This window comes from Periplaneta americana, chromosome 16 (assembly GCF_040183065.1).
Source record: "Periplaneta americana isolate PAMFEO1 chromosome 16, P.americana_PAMFEO1_priV1, whole genome shotgun sequence".
Lineage (NCBI taxonomy): Eukaryota > Metazoa > Arthropoda > Insecta > Blattodea > Blattidae > Periplaneta > Periplaneta americana.
In genome coordinates, this window is record NC_091132.1 from 149578048 (window position 1) to 149594135 (window position 16088).

Below are 16088 nucleotides of genomic sequence, written 5' to 3' on the forward strand. Positions count from 1 at the left end.
ACGAAATATATCATATCATATCATATCATATTGAACATCTTTACATGCTGAAGCAGCTTGCCACAAATCAAACACTTCGCCATTCCCCCATACTCCATAAATAAGAACAAGTTTTCCCATAGCGATATGAAAGCTGTGGGAGTTGATAGTCTTTCATTACTACACGCACTTCAATATACTATCACGGCTCAACTTAATAGTCCTGTTCTACTGCTGCACTGATGCCTCTGCGCTGGTGTGTGCTAACATTAATACGACTCAACTGCTCACTCTCCTAAGCTCTTGCGGTCTGACTGGCTCTTACGTCACAACTGCAGCATCTGCCAGCCACTGCCATAGACAGTAAAAGCAGGTATGCACAATATCCATGAGAAAAGAAAGGTATATTGGCATTAAAAAGCGATTGACAAATTGAGTAAAATAAAAGTCACAAACACGTTTTTTTAACAATATTGAGTAATATTTTGGTGCATATTTAATAGCTTTTTTTTTTTAGATAGAAAGACTACATTTCGTGTTTATTCACATATTTCGCGCAATGATCGAAATTTGACGTTATTTCTCGTATTTGTTTTGCTTAATTATGATATTTTAGGTAACCTAGAAAGGTAAATGTAACTAAGAAAGTAATTTGTGAAAAACTTCGCACATATGGCTATTATAAAAAAAATATGGTCATTATGTATAACGAACAAGAAGCAAAATCTTTTGAGGAATATGATTTTTCTATTTCAATTAACATTTTACTTATTATGTCATTGTTGCAGAAAGTAAATTCCAAAAGTAGAACTACCAATACTTACTGGGTAGATGTTCATGGAACTGATTATACATTATCATGAGGTCTTCAAGTAAGTTATGTCCAACAATCGGTTTTTTAAGTTCTGTCAGCAGTTTAAATAAACGCGAGTAATTTGTGAAAAATTTAGCACATATGGCTATTATAAAAAAAAAATATGGTCATTATGTATAATGAACAAGAAGCAAAATCTTTTGAGGAATATGATTTTTCTATTTCAATTAACATTTTACTTATTATGTCATTGTTGCAGAAAGTAAATTCCAAAAGTAGAACTACCAATACTTACTGGGTAGATGTTCATGGAACTGATTATACATTATCATGAGGTCTTCAAGTAAGTTATGTCCAACAATCGGTTTTTTAAGTTCTGTCAGCAGTTTAAATAAACGCGAGAAATTTGTGAAAAATTTAGCACATATGGCTATTATAAAAAAAAATATGGTCATTATGTATAATGAACAAGAAGCAAAATCTTTTGAGGAATATGATTTTTCTATTTCAATTAACATTTTACTTATTATGTCATTGTTGCAGAAAGTAAATTCCAAAAGTAGAACTACCAATACTTACTGGGTAGATGTTCATGGAACTGATTATACATTATCATGAGGTCTACAAGTAAGTTATGTCCAACAATCGGTTTTTTAAGTTCTGTCAGCAGTTTAAATAAACGCGAGAAACCCAGAAGCGAATCCATTATATCCTCTTCTAAACTTTTATCACTGTTCATATTTTCTTCAAGAATCTTTCGCTGATTTTCAGAAACCTTCTCAATTCTTACCTAAATAAAACAGACAAAGACGAAAATAGATACAAACATATGTACAGTCAAAAAGAAACAAACAATTATCAATGTGTATAGTTTCAAGCAGACCACCAAACAGTACATCTGTAACCAATATGTTATGATTACAAGTACACTTGGATCTCATCTTCCCTAAAGTACAATTTATTCAGATAAGTGGTTTGTGCCAAAAATGACATCCCATCAAGATACATTATCTTTACTATAGATAATTACAGCCAGAAGAAAATAATGTGTCTCATATTTTCTAAAATGATTATTCTGAAACAGAGACAAACAAATCACTCTCGCCCAGAAAATGAAGCACATAGTTTGTAAATATACTTAATCCACATTCATCGGAGTTTTAATATATGTCATATTTATTCTGTAGTCTAAACTGAGGAAAAGTTATAACGTACCTATATGTGTTTATAGCTAAGAGATAACGAAATATTACAATTATTCTACACAAGCTACATTTAACTAAATGGATCTCTTTCATTACCATTTATTGTAATTTCACTTATTTTTCGGATGTTTGTTTACAGATGACGTTATTATGATCACCAGAATCCATGATGAAATTATTGTTCACTTAGGCCAGCCAAGAAATATGTAATGTTATGGAAATTACTTTTTTGCACGACCGTGTTTTTTTGTTGTATTTATAGCTATTTTTGTTAGGCCTTGAAAGTTATACTGAAATAGACATTACAGTGCATACTTAGTTACCATTTTTTTTTCTTTTACTTCAAATGTCCTCCTGTTTACATTACATCCTATAGGCCTACTACTCAACAATATTAACTGATCACTAGGGCTTTCCTAATTTTCTGTTTGAATGTAAGTGATGATTTCTTGTTCAAAACAAAGTGAATTTTCTTTACACCTTAAATAATTCTGTAAAACAATTTTGGCTTTAATATAGAGTTGCCATATTTTGAAAAACAAAAAAGAGGACACTTTATCGACACTTACATCTGAACAGATGGCTATCATATATCCTATACATTATTAATATATGTATAGTATGTAGACTAGTGACGCTGAGAAATATTGCTAGCAGTAATTTTCTTAACCTTAAATAACAAAATAATAATACAAACTAGTGAATTGGTTATAATTTAATCTTTATAACCATGAGTCTAATTATTATAAATCACAAGAAAAAAATAAATAAATAAAAAAAATAATACACAATTTCAATACTTCGGTATCCTATATTGCTACAAAAAGTTACCTTATGATCTGTCACTTTGAGATGCACTTTGTCCATCTTTCTCACACTGACTGGCCCAAGCATATTTCTCTGTAGATCTGATTTTGTTCAATAATTGTTTATTACTTAAAAGATAGTTCTGAAATTCTTTGCAAGTAACATGCTTACAATTATAATGAACTAGCAATATACTTCGCACTGATTCCACAGATAAGTTTCCTCTTTCTTTGCTTCACTGACTTTGCATGAAAGATAAAATGCATTCCACATTTGCATTATGTGATGCAATAGCGGAAACAAACTGTGCAATCTTCAAAACTTTTGAGTGGCACACAATGTTAGAGGACTCAAAATACTTGGTCCACTTCTGATGTGCCTGAAGATTAACGAACTCATCTTTGCGTTGATTCACAAATTTCTTGAGGTTTCAGAATTGATCAAAGCACTTCACATCATCTATGGAGACATCCCTGTCCAGAAGAAATCTGATGGGAGATTGTACCTTGTCCCAGCAAGTGATTCATTAAGAGACATCCAAATGAAGTACGACATCTCTTTCATGGGCTCCAACCAATTTTCAAGATATTCTATACAACAGTCATATATGTCACCTATTTCAGCACAGAATTTGTGACAATTGGCACCAAGACGTTCCTTACGCTTTTCCTCTAGAAGACTCTTAACTTTGAGAGACATAAAGTTGTGAGCATGTCCTGAACCCGAATGAGAATTTTCAGAATCTCCACAACTGAATTATTTTCCCTTTCAAGTTCTGAAATATACGAGTGAAACATACTCACAAGAGACTCCAAATGATATACATATACATATACATATAATTCGTCTTCAAAGTACTTTTTTAAAACAGTTGGTGGCTTGTTGAGTGACAGAAACAATGCCCTGAGAGCTGAAAACATGTGAATGAGTCGAGAGATGCCTGGAAATAATGATAACCACCTTATCTTGCGATGAGATATCAGGTTTTAGTAATCAATGTCTACAAATTAGCAATATTGTTTTAACTGCTCCGTTCGCACTGTATAGATGTGAAAGTACCGGTGTATCTTCAAAATAAAACTTTCAACATCAAATCCAGAGTGTCTGCTGCTTGATTAACACAGTTATTCAAAATGTGTGCTGGATATCCCACACCAATTAAAGTTTTGTTGTGTAGCAGTAACTCTTTCTTCAACTTCGCAAAAATATTTCTTCCTTCTGAATCCTATCGTATCTCTCCAATCATCGTGTTGCAGTTATCACTTGTGAATGATAAACATTTCTTTGCCAGATCATCAGTGTAGTTTTAGGCGTAATAGATCGACTATTGATCAGATTTTTTGTATTCGACAGGCATTGACAAAATGGGAGTATAAGGTACAGTACATCAGTTATTCATAGATTTCAAAATGGCATATGACTCGGTTAAGAGAGAAGTTTTATATGATATTCTTATTGAATTTGGTATTCCCAAGAAACTAGTTCGATTAATTAAAATGTGTCTCAATGAAACTTACAGCAGAGACCATATAGGCCAGCTTCTGTCTGATGCTTTTCCAATTCACTGTGGACTAAAGCAATGAGATGCACTGTCACCTTTACTTTTTAATTTCACTCTAGGATATGCCATTAGGAAAGTTCAAGGTAACAGAGGGTGTTTGGAATTGAACGGGTTACATCAGCTTCTTGTCTATGCAGATGACGTGAATATGTTAAGAGAAAACCAAGAAACAATTAGAAAAAACACGGAAATTTTACTTGAAGCAAGTAAAGCAATAGGTTTGGAAGTAAACTCCGAAAAGACGAAGTATATGATAATGTCTCGTGACCAGAATGCTGTACAAAATGGAAATATAAAAATTGGAGATTTATCCTTCGAAGAAGTGGAGAAATTCAAATACCTGGGAGCAACAGTAACAAATATAAATGATACTCGGGAGGAAATTAAACACAGAATAAATATGGGAAATGCCTGTTAATGTTCAGTTGAGAAGCTTTTATCATCCAGTCTGCTGTCAAAAAAAATCTGAAAGTTAGAATTTATAAAACAGTTATATTACTGGTCGTTCTCACTTTGAGAGAGGAACAGAGATTAAGGATGTTTGAGAATTACGTTCTTAGAAAAATATTTGGGGCTAAGAGGGATGAAATTACAGGAGAATGGAGAAAGTTACACAATGCAGAACTGCACGCAATGTATTCAACTGACATAAATAGGAACATTAAATCCAGACGTTTGAGATGTGCAGGGCATGTAGCACGTATGGGCGAATCCAGAAATGCATATAGAGTGTTAGTTGGAAGGCCGGAAGGAAAAAAGACCTTTGAAGAGGCCGAGACGTAGATGGGAGGATAATATTAAAATGGATTTGAGGGAGGTGGGATATGATGATAGAGACTGGATTAATCTCGCACAGGATAGGGACCGATGGCGGGCTTATGTAAGGGCGGCAATGAACCTGTGAGTTCCTTAAAAGCCATTTGGAAGTAAGTGCAAAGTATTTGAACATGAAATGTTTTTGAAGTGTTAGTGAAATGAGGATAGTATCAGTGAAATATGTCGTAGTTCCAGTGCAGTGAGTGAGTTGACAGAGAAATGAGTGTAGTGCTTAACAGTACTTGTGCATATATGAACATATCACACTCATGGGCTTTAGTTCGAAGTTAAGGTTAAGACACAAATTAGTTACTTTAAATGTTATTTTAAGTGATCATGCTCCTTGTTATTATTATTATTATTATTACTATTATTATTATTATTATTATTATTATTATTATTACTTACAAATGGGTTCATTGCCACCCTCACATAACCCCTCCATTAGTTCCTATCCTGTGCAAGATTAATCCAGTCTCTATCATCATACCCCACCTCCCTCAAATCCATTTTAATATTATCTTCCCATCTATGTCTCGGCCTCCCCAAAGGTCTTTTTCCCTCTGGCCTCCCAACTAACACTCTATATGTATTTCTGGATTCGCCCATACGTGCTACATGCCCTGCCCATTTCAAACATCTGGATTTAATGTTCCTAATCATGTCAGGTGAAGAATACAATCATTATTATTATTATTATTATTATTATTATTATTATTATTATTAATTATTAATATTTATTAGCATTAATTATTATTATTATTATTATTATTATTATTATTAGCATTATTATTAATTGTATTTATTATCAATTGTCATTATTGAGTGTAATTAGTACCACTGCCACAGAGTATTTACCCATTTGCAGTGTGAATAAATACATTAACAAACAAGTCGCATAAACAATAGCAAATTACGATTTATCATAAGCGCAAAAATACACAGAATATCTTTTCCGAACTAGATACTAATTCAATCAAAAAGGAGACGATGAAAAGAGGCTTTTGAATAGCTATGTTGAAGCCAAAACTAATCAAGTTTGAACTAGATTCCTGACTGGTTTATAATAGGTATTGAAACCAAGAACAAGACACAGGAATTTACAATAAAAGCTAATAGATCAAAGCAAATTCAAGGTTACATAAAACAGATTTTAAAAAGGTCAAAGCACTGCAAACAAAGAATTTTAGAAAAAATTAAGAGCGAAAAGGAATGAAAACAAAAAAAAAAAAAGAAAACTACAAAAACTAACACAAAGTGTCCTCCTCATTAGTCTACTACTGACTGTGTCTGGGCAAGACGTGTTGTGGGTTTCAAATCCAGACGAAGGCAATGCATTTTTTGGACAAAACAATATTGTTTCTTCTAAGAATTTTTTAAGGTGCTGAATCAAATACTAGGTCATTTAGTGCCAATGAAATTAGTGAGAGCAAGATGGTTTTCGGCCAATGAGGCTTAGGATTCGCCATAGATTACCTCACATTCATCTTATGGATGGAGAAAACCTCGGGAAATAACCTAACCAAGTAATAAGTCCAAGTGGGACAGCTCTGGATCAGCAGGCAAGAGCCTCTGCCAATTGAGCTACACCGATTGCTTCTTCTGAGGGAAAAAAATAACAGGGGGGGGGGGGAAGCTGGGATTCCTACATGATACTAACTTTGTAACATATATACATATTTTCTAAGGAGCCTATGACTATTCATATGTTAATGTTATAAGAAATCCTCAACAGCTCTTACCTCATCAACCTTCCTATCCTGATTATGCACTCTGCTATGTACAGTCTTAGAAAAAGGTTTTGTCGCACAGAAGCAGTGCAAATGATCAAAGGACATGCGATCTGGTTCACAAGAGAAGGACTAGTTGAGGTAATAAAATTAGTTTTGTTTCGTTGTATGTCTGATCAGTGATCATGCATACTGCCTCCTTTCTGAGACTTATTTAGTATTTGTGGGACAAAACTTTTTTCTAAGACTGTACAAGTAGTAAAGATATAAAAATCTCTTAGTTATGTATATTACCCACTTCTGAAATGGAATTCAATTCTGGCAGAATAGCAACATACTAGAAAAGTATCAGCTGATAATATTTGAAGGCACTGGAAACAAATCACATAATGGTATACATTTATAAAAAAAAAAAAGATGACAGAGTTCAATGTTCAGAATAATAACAGACAAGGGTTATCTGGCTGAATATCTGCATAAATTTATCATATGTGAGACATTGTAAGGAGACTATTATCACCTGACTTGCAAAAAAATCTCGACTATGTCAAATATGAAAAGGAATAAAGAAACTACTCAACTGTATTCTTCTGAAATAAGAAAAATAACGTAGGTTAACTACTCAAACCATTAATAAACAACTAGATGATAAGTTCTTTTTCTTTCAAATGTGTTACTTACTCGTCCTTTCTCTGGGTAAGTCCAAATATTTGGGAATCTCTGTCGAAGTTCTTTATGCATGACATAACTTAGCCTTTCATCTCCTTGACAGAGGACCACATCCTCTGGGTGCAAAACATCACCGAGCACAGCACTGGCACACCACTCAGCCACCCGAGAGCACAAAGCCTGCACGCACTTCTCATCCTCCATCGAAAAAGTACGTTCCACATTGCGAAACAACGATCCCTCATTCAGTTCTTTGCGTATGTGTACTTCTTGTTGCTTGTTCAGGTATGGGATACCATCATACACAAACTAGGAAAAAAAAAAAAAAAAAAAAAAAAAAAAAACATATATGGCTCATTCTAAGAAAAACTGGGACAACAGTGTCCATCGCCTTGGGTACAAATTTGGGGTCTTGTGTTTAACTAAAAATGATTCAAGATTGGTATACTTATGCTCAAGAATAGTATACATGTAAATTAAATACAAAAACTAACATTTTTATAAAAGTACAAAAGTGAGATACCGGCAAACAGTAAGAAACTTCTCATGTCCCAGATTAGACCTTTAGGTATGTGTATTGTCATAACAGATATTTTATTCTGGTTTTTATGTTTTTTATATATATAAAGGTGAAGGTATGCCCGTCACATGCCATGAAGGCACCTGGGGGGCATGGAGGTAGAGCCCCATGCTTTCCATGACCTTGGCACTAGTGTGGTCGGCACCACGCACTGACCACCTTTTATCCCTGAGAAAGACCCGGTACTCAATTTTATAGGAGGCTGAGTGAACCTCGGGGCTGTTCTGGAAGTTTGGCAACGAGAAAATCCCGTCACCACTCGGGATCGAACCCCGGACCTTCCAGTCCGTAGCCAGCTATATATATATATATATATATATATATATACATATATATATATATATATATATACATACACACACACACACCAAATTGTGAATAAAAGAGTGCTCTGTAAGTCCAATATATACTGTTACTATAAAAACATTACATTTAGCATTGTAAAAAATTAAATGAAAAGTGTCCCACACATATATGTGTCATTGGTGCAACAATGTTCATAGCATTCAAAAGTCCCACACTTGTTATGTAATACCCATAGTCACCATCAGTTTCGTCATGATGTAAAGAGCTTCCAAAATGGCTAAACAGCTGATCTAATGTGTCTGTATGTAAAGTGAAAGTGATGTGTATTCTGTCTGACAGATGGTGAGTAGCAAAATTCATATCATTGGTGCAACAGGCTGGGAATAGAGACAGGTTTGACTTACAAATCCAGACATTCCAGTATACAATTCCCCACTTAGAACTAGAGAAACAAAGTACATAGCCAGCAAGACCATGTGCTGTATGGCTTTAAAAATGGAAACTAATCACAGGAAAGTAATTGGTGCAACAATTATTCCTATCTAACACCGCTGCTGCACCAATGATTGACTGAGATTTTAATGATGTCATGTTTGATAACAACTTGGCAAAATTAGTTACATAATAACAAAATTTCAGTATCTTTGAATTTACAAGAACGATGCCGCCAAAAAAGGACAAAGGGTTGAACAGGACTGAGAGGTCACACCTCAGTAGACAGTGGAGAGATGTTGATCCTGTGAAGAGAGAGGAATAATCTGCAAAGACAGCGCGAAATGTATAAAAAGAAAAAGAAGCCAATACCTGAACGTTCTGAGAGGGACAAAAGGCACCAACAATGGCTGTGGAGAGAAAATAGTGCAACATACAGGCAAAGACAAAAATCGTGATGGAGCACAGGTATCTCAGTCAGCTGCTTCAGGCAGCTCCATTTCCAGCAATCCTGCTCCATCAATCAGAACTACTGCACCCATACGACAAGAAAATTACAGACCCATATCACTTCTATCAGTCATCTCCAAAATCTTTGAAAAAGTAATGTATAAAAGATTATATCATCATCTAGAAAGATACAACATTTTAGTCCCAGAACAATTTGGATTTAGGAAAAATAAAGGCACAGAAAATGCAACATTTAGTTTAACTGACAAAATTCTGGAGGCAGTTAATAAAAAATTACAAGTTGGAGGAATTTTCTGTGATTTATCCAAAGCATTTGACTGTATAAATCATAAAATGCTGCTAGATAAATTAGATTATTATGGAATTAAAGGTTTTGCACACCAATGGTTTCACTCATATCTCACAGACAGGAAACAGAAAGTTGAAATCAATACAACTATGAAATCTGCATCGACATGGGGAACTATTAATAATGGAATTCCTCAAGGATCAATATTAGGTCCCCTACTTTTTCTAGTATTTATAAATGATCTTGCTCCCCTAATAAAAGATGTAGGTCATCCCATATTATTTGCAGGTGACACAAGTATAGTAATTAGAGCCAATAACTCCAACACATTCCAATCTTCAACAGAGGAAATTCTCTTCAAAATATGTGACTGGTTCTCAGTCAATAAATTGGTATTAAATTGTAACAAAACTAACATAATTCAATTTAAATCCTGTGCAAATTCAACCTCGCAAATTTCTAGCACAATAATTAACAACAGATCCCTATTAGAAACAACAATAACCAAATTTCTTGGCTTAAAAATCGATAATGTGTTAAATTGGAAAAATCATATTAAAGAAATTACCCTCCAAACTAAATTCAGCTTGTTTTGCTATTAGATCTATGCAAAAGATGTAAATATCAATACCTTAAAAACAATATACTTTGCATACTTCCACTCGGTAATGAGTTTTGGAATAATATTCTGGGGAAATTCCACAGATAGTAACAGTATATTTCTATTACAAAAAAGAGTAATTAGAATAATAGTAGGTGCCAAATCTAGGGAATCTTGTAGGACTATTTAAAAAAAACTACACATAATGCCCATGGCTTGTCAATATATCTTTTCATTAATAGTCTTCCTCGTATGTAATCGTGGAAACGTTGTAACTAATTCAACAGTTCATAGCATAAATACACGTCAAAAAAATGACTTTCATACTCCATCGGCAAGTCTATCGTGGTATCAAAAAGGAGTGCATTATATGGCAGTAAAAATTTTTAATAGCCTCCCTATCAATATAAAAAATGAAACTCAAAACACAGGATTATTTAGGGCCAAATTAAAGAAGTACCTAATTTCTCACGCCTTCTATTCTGTAGGTGAATTCATGACATTCAATAACACTTCATGAAATTGATACTAAAACTATGTGTTGTACTAGTAGACTATATTGTAAATCTCGTCTGTATATATATTTCATCTAGACTGTGACTATAAATTAAGACTTTATAATAGTATTAAGTTTTTTTACTTGTTCCATATTCTAGCTGTAAAGCAATGTATGAATACCATGGAATGTTAATAAATACAATACAATACAATACAAAGGGTTTAACAAAGTTTTCCGGAATTTCTGAGAGGCAGGGTATGACTGGAGCTCCTGATGGTATTGGTAGCACAATAAAAAGAGCAGTTGATACACAGATATTACGACAGCTAAAACATTGTATAAAGAACTAAGTAAACGTACAAGCATCAAACTTTTTTTCATACCTGACCAGACCATCAACAGTGCTTTTGCTGATGTTCCAAGTCTTGCATCAATTCCACAAACAATGAAGATTTATCGAATTGTCAGTGTCCAGAAATTTGCTATTCAATATAAAGAACTTAATTGTTATAGATGTCAGCAAACATATTCTTATTTTCAAATGAAAGATGTTGTATTTTGAAAGATGTTGTATTTGCTTGTCATACTAAAATACCTCACAGTTCTGAGCAGGTAGAAAGTGGACTCCTCGAATCAATTGAAGGTTTAATTAATGCACTCATTGACAAGTGGACAATTATTACCCTGGAAAGGTACAAGATATTGATGAACTGCACATTGTAGTTAACTGCATGCATGATTCTCGAGGCTACTTGAACGAGAACAAATTCTTTTGACCAAAAAAAAGTTGATCTGATGTGATCCTAGTGATGTGGTTTCCTTAATGCCAGAACCAAACAGACTCCAATCTGCTCATACAGAGATTCCTCAGTCTTTGCTGGCTATTGCTTCACAGTAATGTAACTTTTAAATACTCTAAATACTTTCAATATTTTTCTGTATTTTTCTCATCTAGTTCTGGACAAAATATTTTTGTTTTACTCTGGAATTTCGGTAAAACACTGTGAAGGAGGATTCTATGAAAACAGCATCATCAGTTCCCTGAAGATGGCTACAGAGTCAGTAGCCGAAAGCTACAACTTTAACTCGGCTGATAGCCCATGAATCCATCTCTAAGAAAACTGTTTCTTTCTTTCATGTTCCTATAATTTAAGCCATGTGCATATACCAATATAATTATGATGATGATGATGAGATATACTGTACATAAGTCATCTGGTAAAGTATTATTATTTTCGTCAATAACATTGAAAGTAATTAATTCAACATCAGTCACTGGTGCAACAGGGAGTAACATTGGTGCAACAGACAATATCATTGACGCAACATGCACATTTGTTTTGTAATTGAAAAATAACTTAGATTTTCTTTTTTTAAATCAGCGTGACCATTATTCTTCCTGCCATTTATATGTATGTAGCTTTAATTTAGAATATTAAAATTGCATTTTCCATACATGTCATACATTTTTCCTTTCTGTTACCACATTCATGTATTTTCTTATAATGACCCATATAGCCTTACATAGTATATGTTTGGTAAACAATAACAATATCCACATTTATTGCAGGGCTACACAAAAGTGGCAGACGAAGGGATCTCTTCCCATGCCTCTGATTCCCACACAAACTAATAAGGCTATATATGGATTGTGTTCTAGGCATCATCGTGATTTGGTCATTTGTTGCTACATCAGAGAATTACAGAGCACACTTCTGCTTCAGAAAGTAATGTAAATGACCCTGTCCATGTGGCTGTCTGTTGAGAAATTCCTTTATGGCAACAACATATGCTAATGGTCAGGTGAGATATAGATTTCATTGGTGATAAGATGAAAAAAGAGAGAGAGGCACAAATGTAGAACTACTTCCCACTGTCCATCCACCACTTCTGGCTAGTCTACATTTAATATATCTATGAGGTGTGTCTGAAAAGTTCGTGACCTGACATACAGATGGCATTGAAAACGTGTCAACAATGCTGTCACTGTTTGCGACCATTTTATATTAGTTCAAACACGAAAAATCATAACTTTATGTTAAATACATTTTGTGTAATTTAATTTTGAAATTAGTGTGCTGAACACATTGGAAAATATGGATAAAATACACCTGATTTTTTTAGGTGGTTTGTGACCATTGATGAAGCCTGGACCCACTACTACATACCAGAGACAAAACAGCAATCGAAACAATAGAAGCACAGTGTTTCTCCACTTCTGGAGAAAGCAAAAGCTATTCAATTGGCTGAGAAAGTCATGGCATCCATGTTCTGGAATTCTAAGGGGATTATCATGATTGACTATTTAGCAAAGGGAAGAACAATAATCGTAGAATATTATTTAAATCTTCTGCAGCAAGTGAAAGAGAAAATTCGCGAGAAGAGGCCAGGTATGGCCAATTTCATCACGACAATGCACCTGCTCACAGTCTGCAATCACAGTTACTAAACTACAAAAACTACAGTTTGAATTGTTGCCACACCCCTCGTACTCATCAGATCTTGTATCCTCAGACTTCTTTCTTTCCTCAAAGCTCAAAATTCACTTAGCTGGGAAGAAAGTTTCGTCAAATGAAGAGGTTATTCCAGCAGATGGCTTTTTTGCAGATCTCGTACAATAAGAGCATAGTAGCATTGCAGCATTGGTGGATGAAGTGCATAAATCTCAGGATGAATTGAAATAAAGGTTGTTTTAGAATAATCCTAGTTTAATTTCTGTCAGGCTATGAACTTTTCAAACAACCCTCGTACTTCAAATTAAAAAAAATTAAAAAATCTTTTACCTTGTTAAAGTCAAAATTATTTTGACACAGAAATTCCAAGGAAGATGCTTGGCACATAAATTTATTATCCACAGATGCAAATGATCTTGGAAATATATAGAAAGTGTATCTGTTGGCTTCAAACTTGTATTCATCTTCAATACATCTGAAAGTGGTTATGCCAACTTCCATAACAAGAAACTGCTCTATACTTAAGCGTAACTTTTTATACCGTTCATTTCCAGTGTCAAACAGGCTAAAAAGAATAAGACAATAATTAAAACAAGTTTCTTTACGTATATGCAACAGGAAGGTAAATACAATGAAACATGACTTTGTGGTCACTTCAGTTAAATAGCCACCTGGCTGAAAGGTCAATTTTCTCTGGAATCAACTGAATTTTCCATAAGCATAATCCAAATTTTCTCTTTATTTAGTGACTACCTCATGTACTGGCAAGTGACCACATTCTATTTGGATTGGAACCTGATTCTAATGGTCACTGTCAAACATAAAATCTTTTCATTGATACTGTATGACCTATTTTTTCGATGGTTAGAGAATACTGTAGGATGCAATATCACAAAGACAATAGCTAACTTACACCCTCCATTTGTTCAGACTAGTTGGTATTGTTTATGGCCTTTTTTGTCACTTTCCACTCTGACCTTGTGCAAATGTAAATTCTTACTACAGTAAAACTTAATTAATAGGTTCCCACTCATAACACTATTCCATACATTCACTCTTTTTATATGGTCCCTGGACATTAGTCTTGTACAATTTTGATGGAGAAATCATTGCAATAAGTGAAAGTCTCAGGAAACTTCTATGCCACAACAATAAATTTAAAAATGCAGTTATATTGTCAGACTCCAAAGCAGCTATTCTATCAATAGTCTCTAAACACACACCTTCATCTCAAACAGCAGAAATAACTAAAATGCTCTCTCAATTAATATCACTCAATAAAAGAATTGTATTCATATGGATACCATCCCATTGTGGAATCTTGGGAAACGAGAATGTGGATGCTTTAGCAAAGAAGGGCAGCACTGCTACTTACAGACCTGTTACTAAATCTACGTATTACTCTGTGAAAAGATTTATTAAATCTACATACTTAGACTTCAACAAACAAAATTTGATAACACAATCTCAAGGGAAAAAATGGAACTCTCTGCATCAAAATCCACAGTTAATTCCCGATTTACCACGAAAATCGTCTGTAGCTACATTTAGATTGGCAACAGACCATGATTGTTTGGCCAAACACCTGCATAGAATTGGAATATATCAGTCCCCTAACTGCCCATTGTGCAACTGAAACCAAGAAATGGATTCGGAACACCTCAAAATCTGTGCTTCAGTGGATGGTCATGATAATATCTTTGAAAAATATTGGAGTGCAAGAGGTCAAATGACTTTATTGTCAAACACCTGGCATTAGAAAACAACAACAATTTTACCCTCTTGTAACACTTCCAAATCCCGCTTGTACTGCTTTTGTTGAATCAGAAATGAGCAAAAAATTCCGTATAAATTGAGACATACTGTATATAATGTTTTAAAAGCACTGTGAAAAAATATGTTGCTGTGACTGTACTGAGGGGTCATTGCACACAAGTGCAAGAAAGAAATTTCACCTTCTACCAGAAAAAACTCTCCGGTGGGCACTGTCAGAAGTTGCACTTACTGGTACTTTCATTTGTACAAAAGGATTTTAACACTCAAAGTCTCCCTTTCAATACATGCCTGTCATTTCTGTAAAATTTAGTCATTCTTTGAATTCTGTAAAGTGTAATGTCATAACAACCTGTGAAATGGATGACGATGAGGATTAGGCTCCTATACAGAAGTTGCGGGAAGATAACATGGAGGATTGTCAGTTGACAATAACCTAGTAACCTCAGAAATCTGCGGTGTTATCAATATGATTGTGGATCATGCTGCCACTACCATCCAAAATGATAATGATGAGAAAATTGAATCTGCAGAGGAAAATGTCCTACACCAAACGAAGCCCTTGGAGCAGTAAATGTGCTTCAGAAATACATTAGTGTTGCTTCTAATCGTAGCGGTGTATCAAGCGAAGTTATTTGTAGTTCCTTGAACTGCATAGAAAATGTTATCATTCATTACAAACACATGGTAAACAACAATCAAAGATTTTTTCATATTAAATGAGTTCCGATTTGCATTTTGCAATGTAATTAATGCATAATAAAATACTGTATGTTTCCTATGAAGTGGTGTCTAAGTTGTTTTCCTAATTTCATAAATCATTTCCTGTCTATATCACCATCCCATTCATTACACTTGGAAGGCCACAGTCCCATGACGAGCACATTAACAGGGTTATACTGTAGTTTTCAAAGAAATGAAATACCGACTTTTTCTATCGAAAATGTTACAGTACATTTTAGGTGAATTAACCATTCTACTGTACTGTGTTGATTTTTTCCCCTCCTCTTTCTATCTTTCTTCGTCTGGACCAATGTTTTACGAAATTTTTCTTCCCTTCATTCAGTACATTCAGAGGAACTGTGAAGTTAGTTTGAGAGAGT

The 16088-nt window shown here is 34.2% G+C and overlaps 1 protein-coding gene across 4 annotated transcripts in view; it reads right to left on the minus strand.

Moving 5' to 3' along the window:
* The window catches only part of LOC138691298 (pre-piRNA 3'-exonuclease trimmer-like), a 355843-nt gene that overhangs the window by 286982 nt on the left and 52773 nt on the right, over nt 1-16088 (minus strand). For 2 of the 4 annotated variants that reach the window (XM_069813140.1, XM_069813141.1), the window contains exons 2-4: nt 13543-13777; nt 7594-7890; nt 1373-1583 (exon numbers count right to left, since the gene is read on the minus strand). In XM_069813140.1, coding sequence (XP_069669241.1) covers nt 1373-1583; nt 7594-7890; nt 13543-13777 — 743 coding nt within the window. The remainder of the gene's footprint in view (nt 1-1372; nt 1584-7593; nt 7891-13542; nt 13778-16088) is intronic. The other 2 variants (XM_069813142.1, XM_069813143.1) reach the window with 2 other exon arrangements.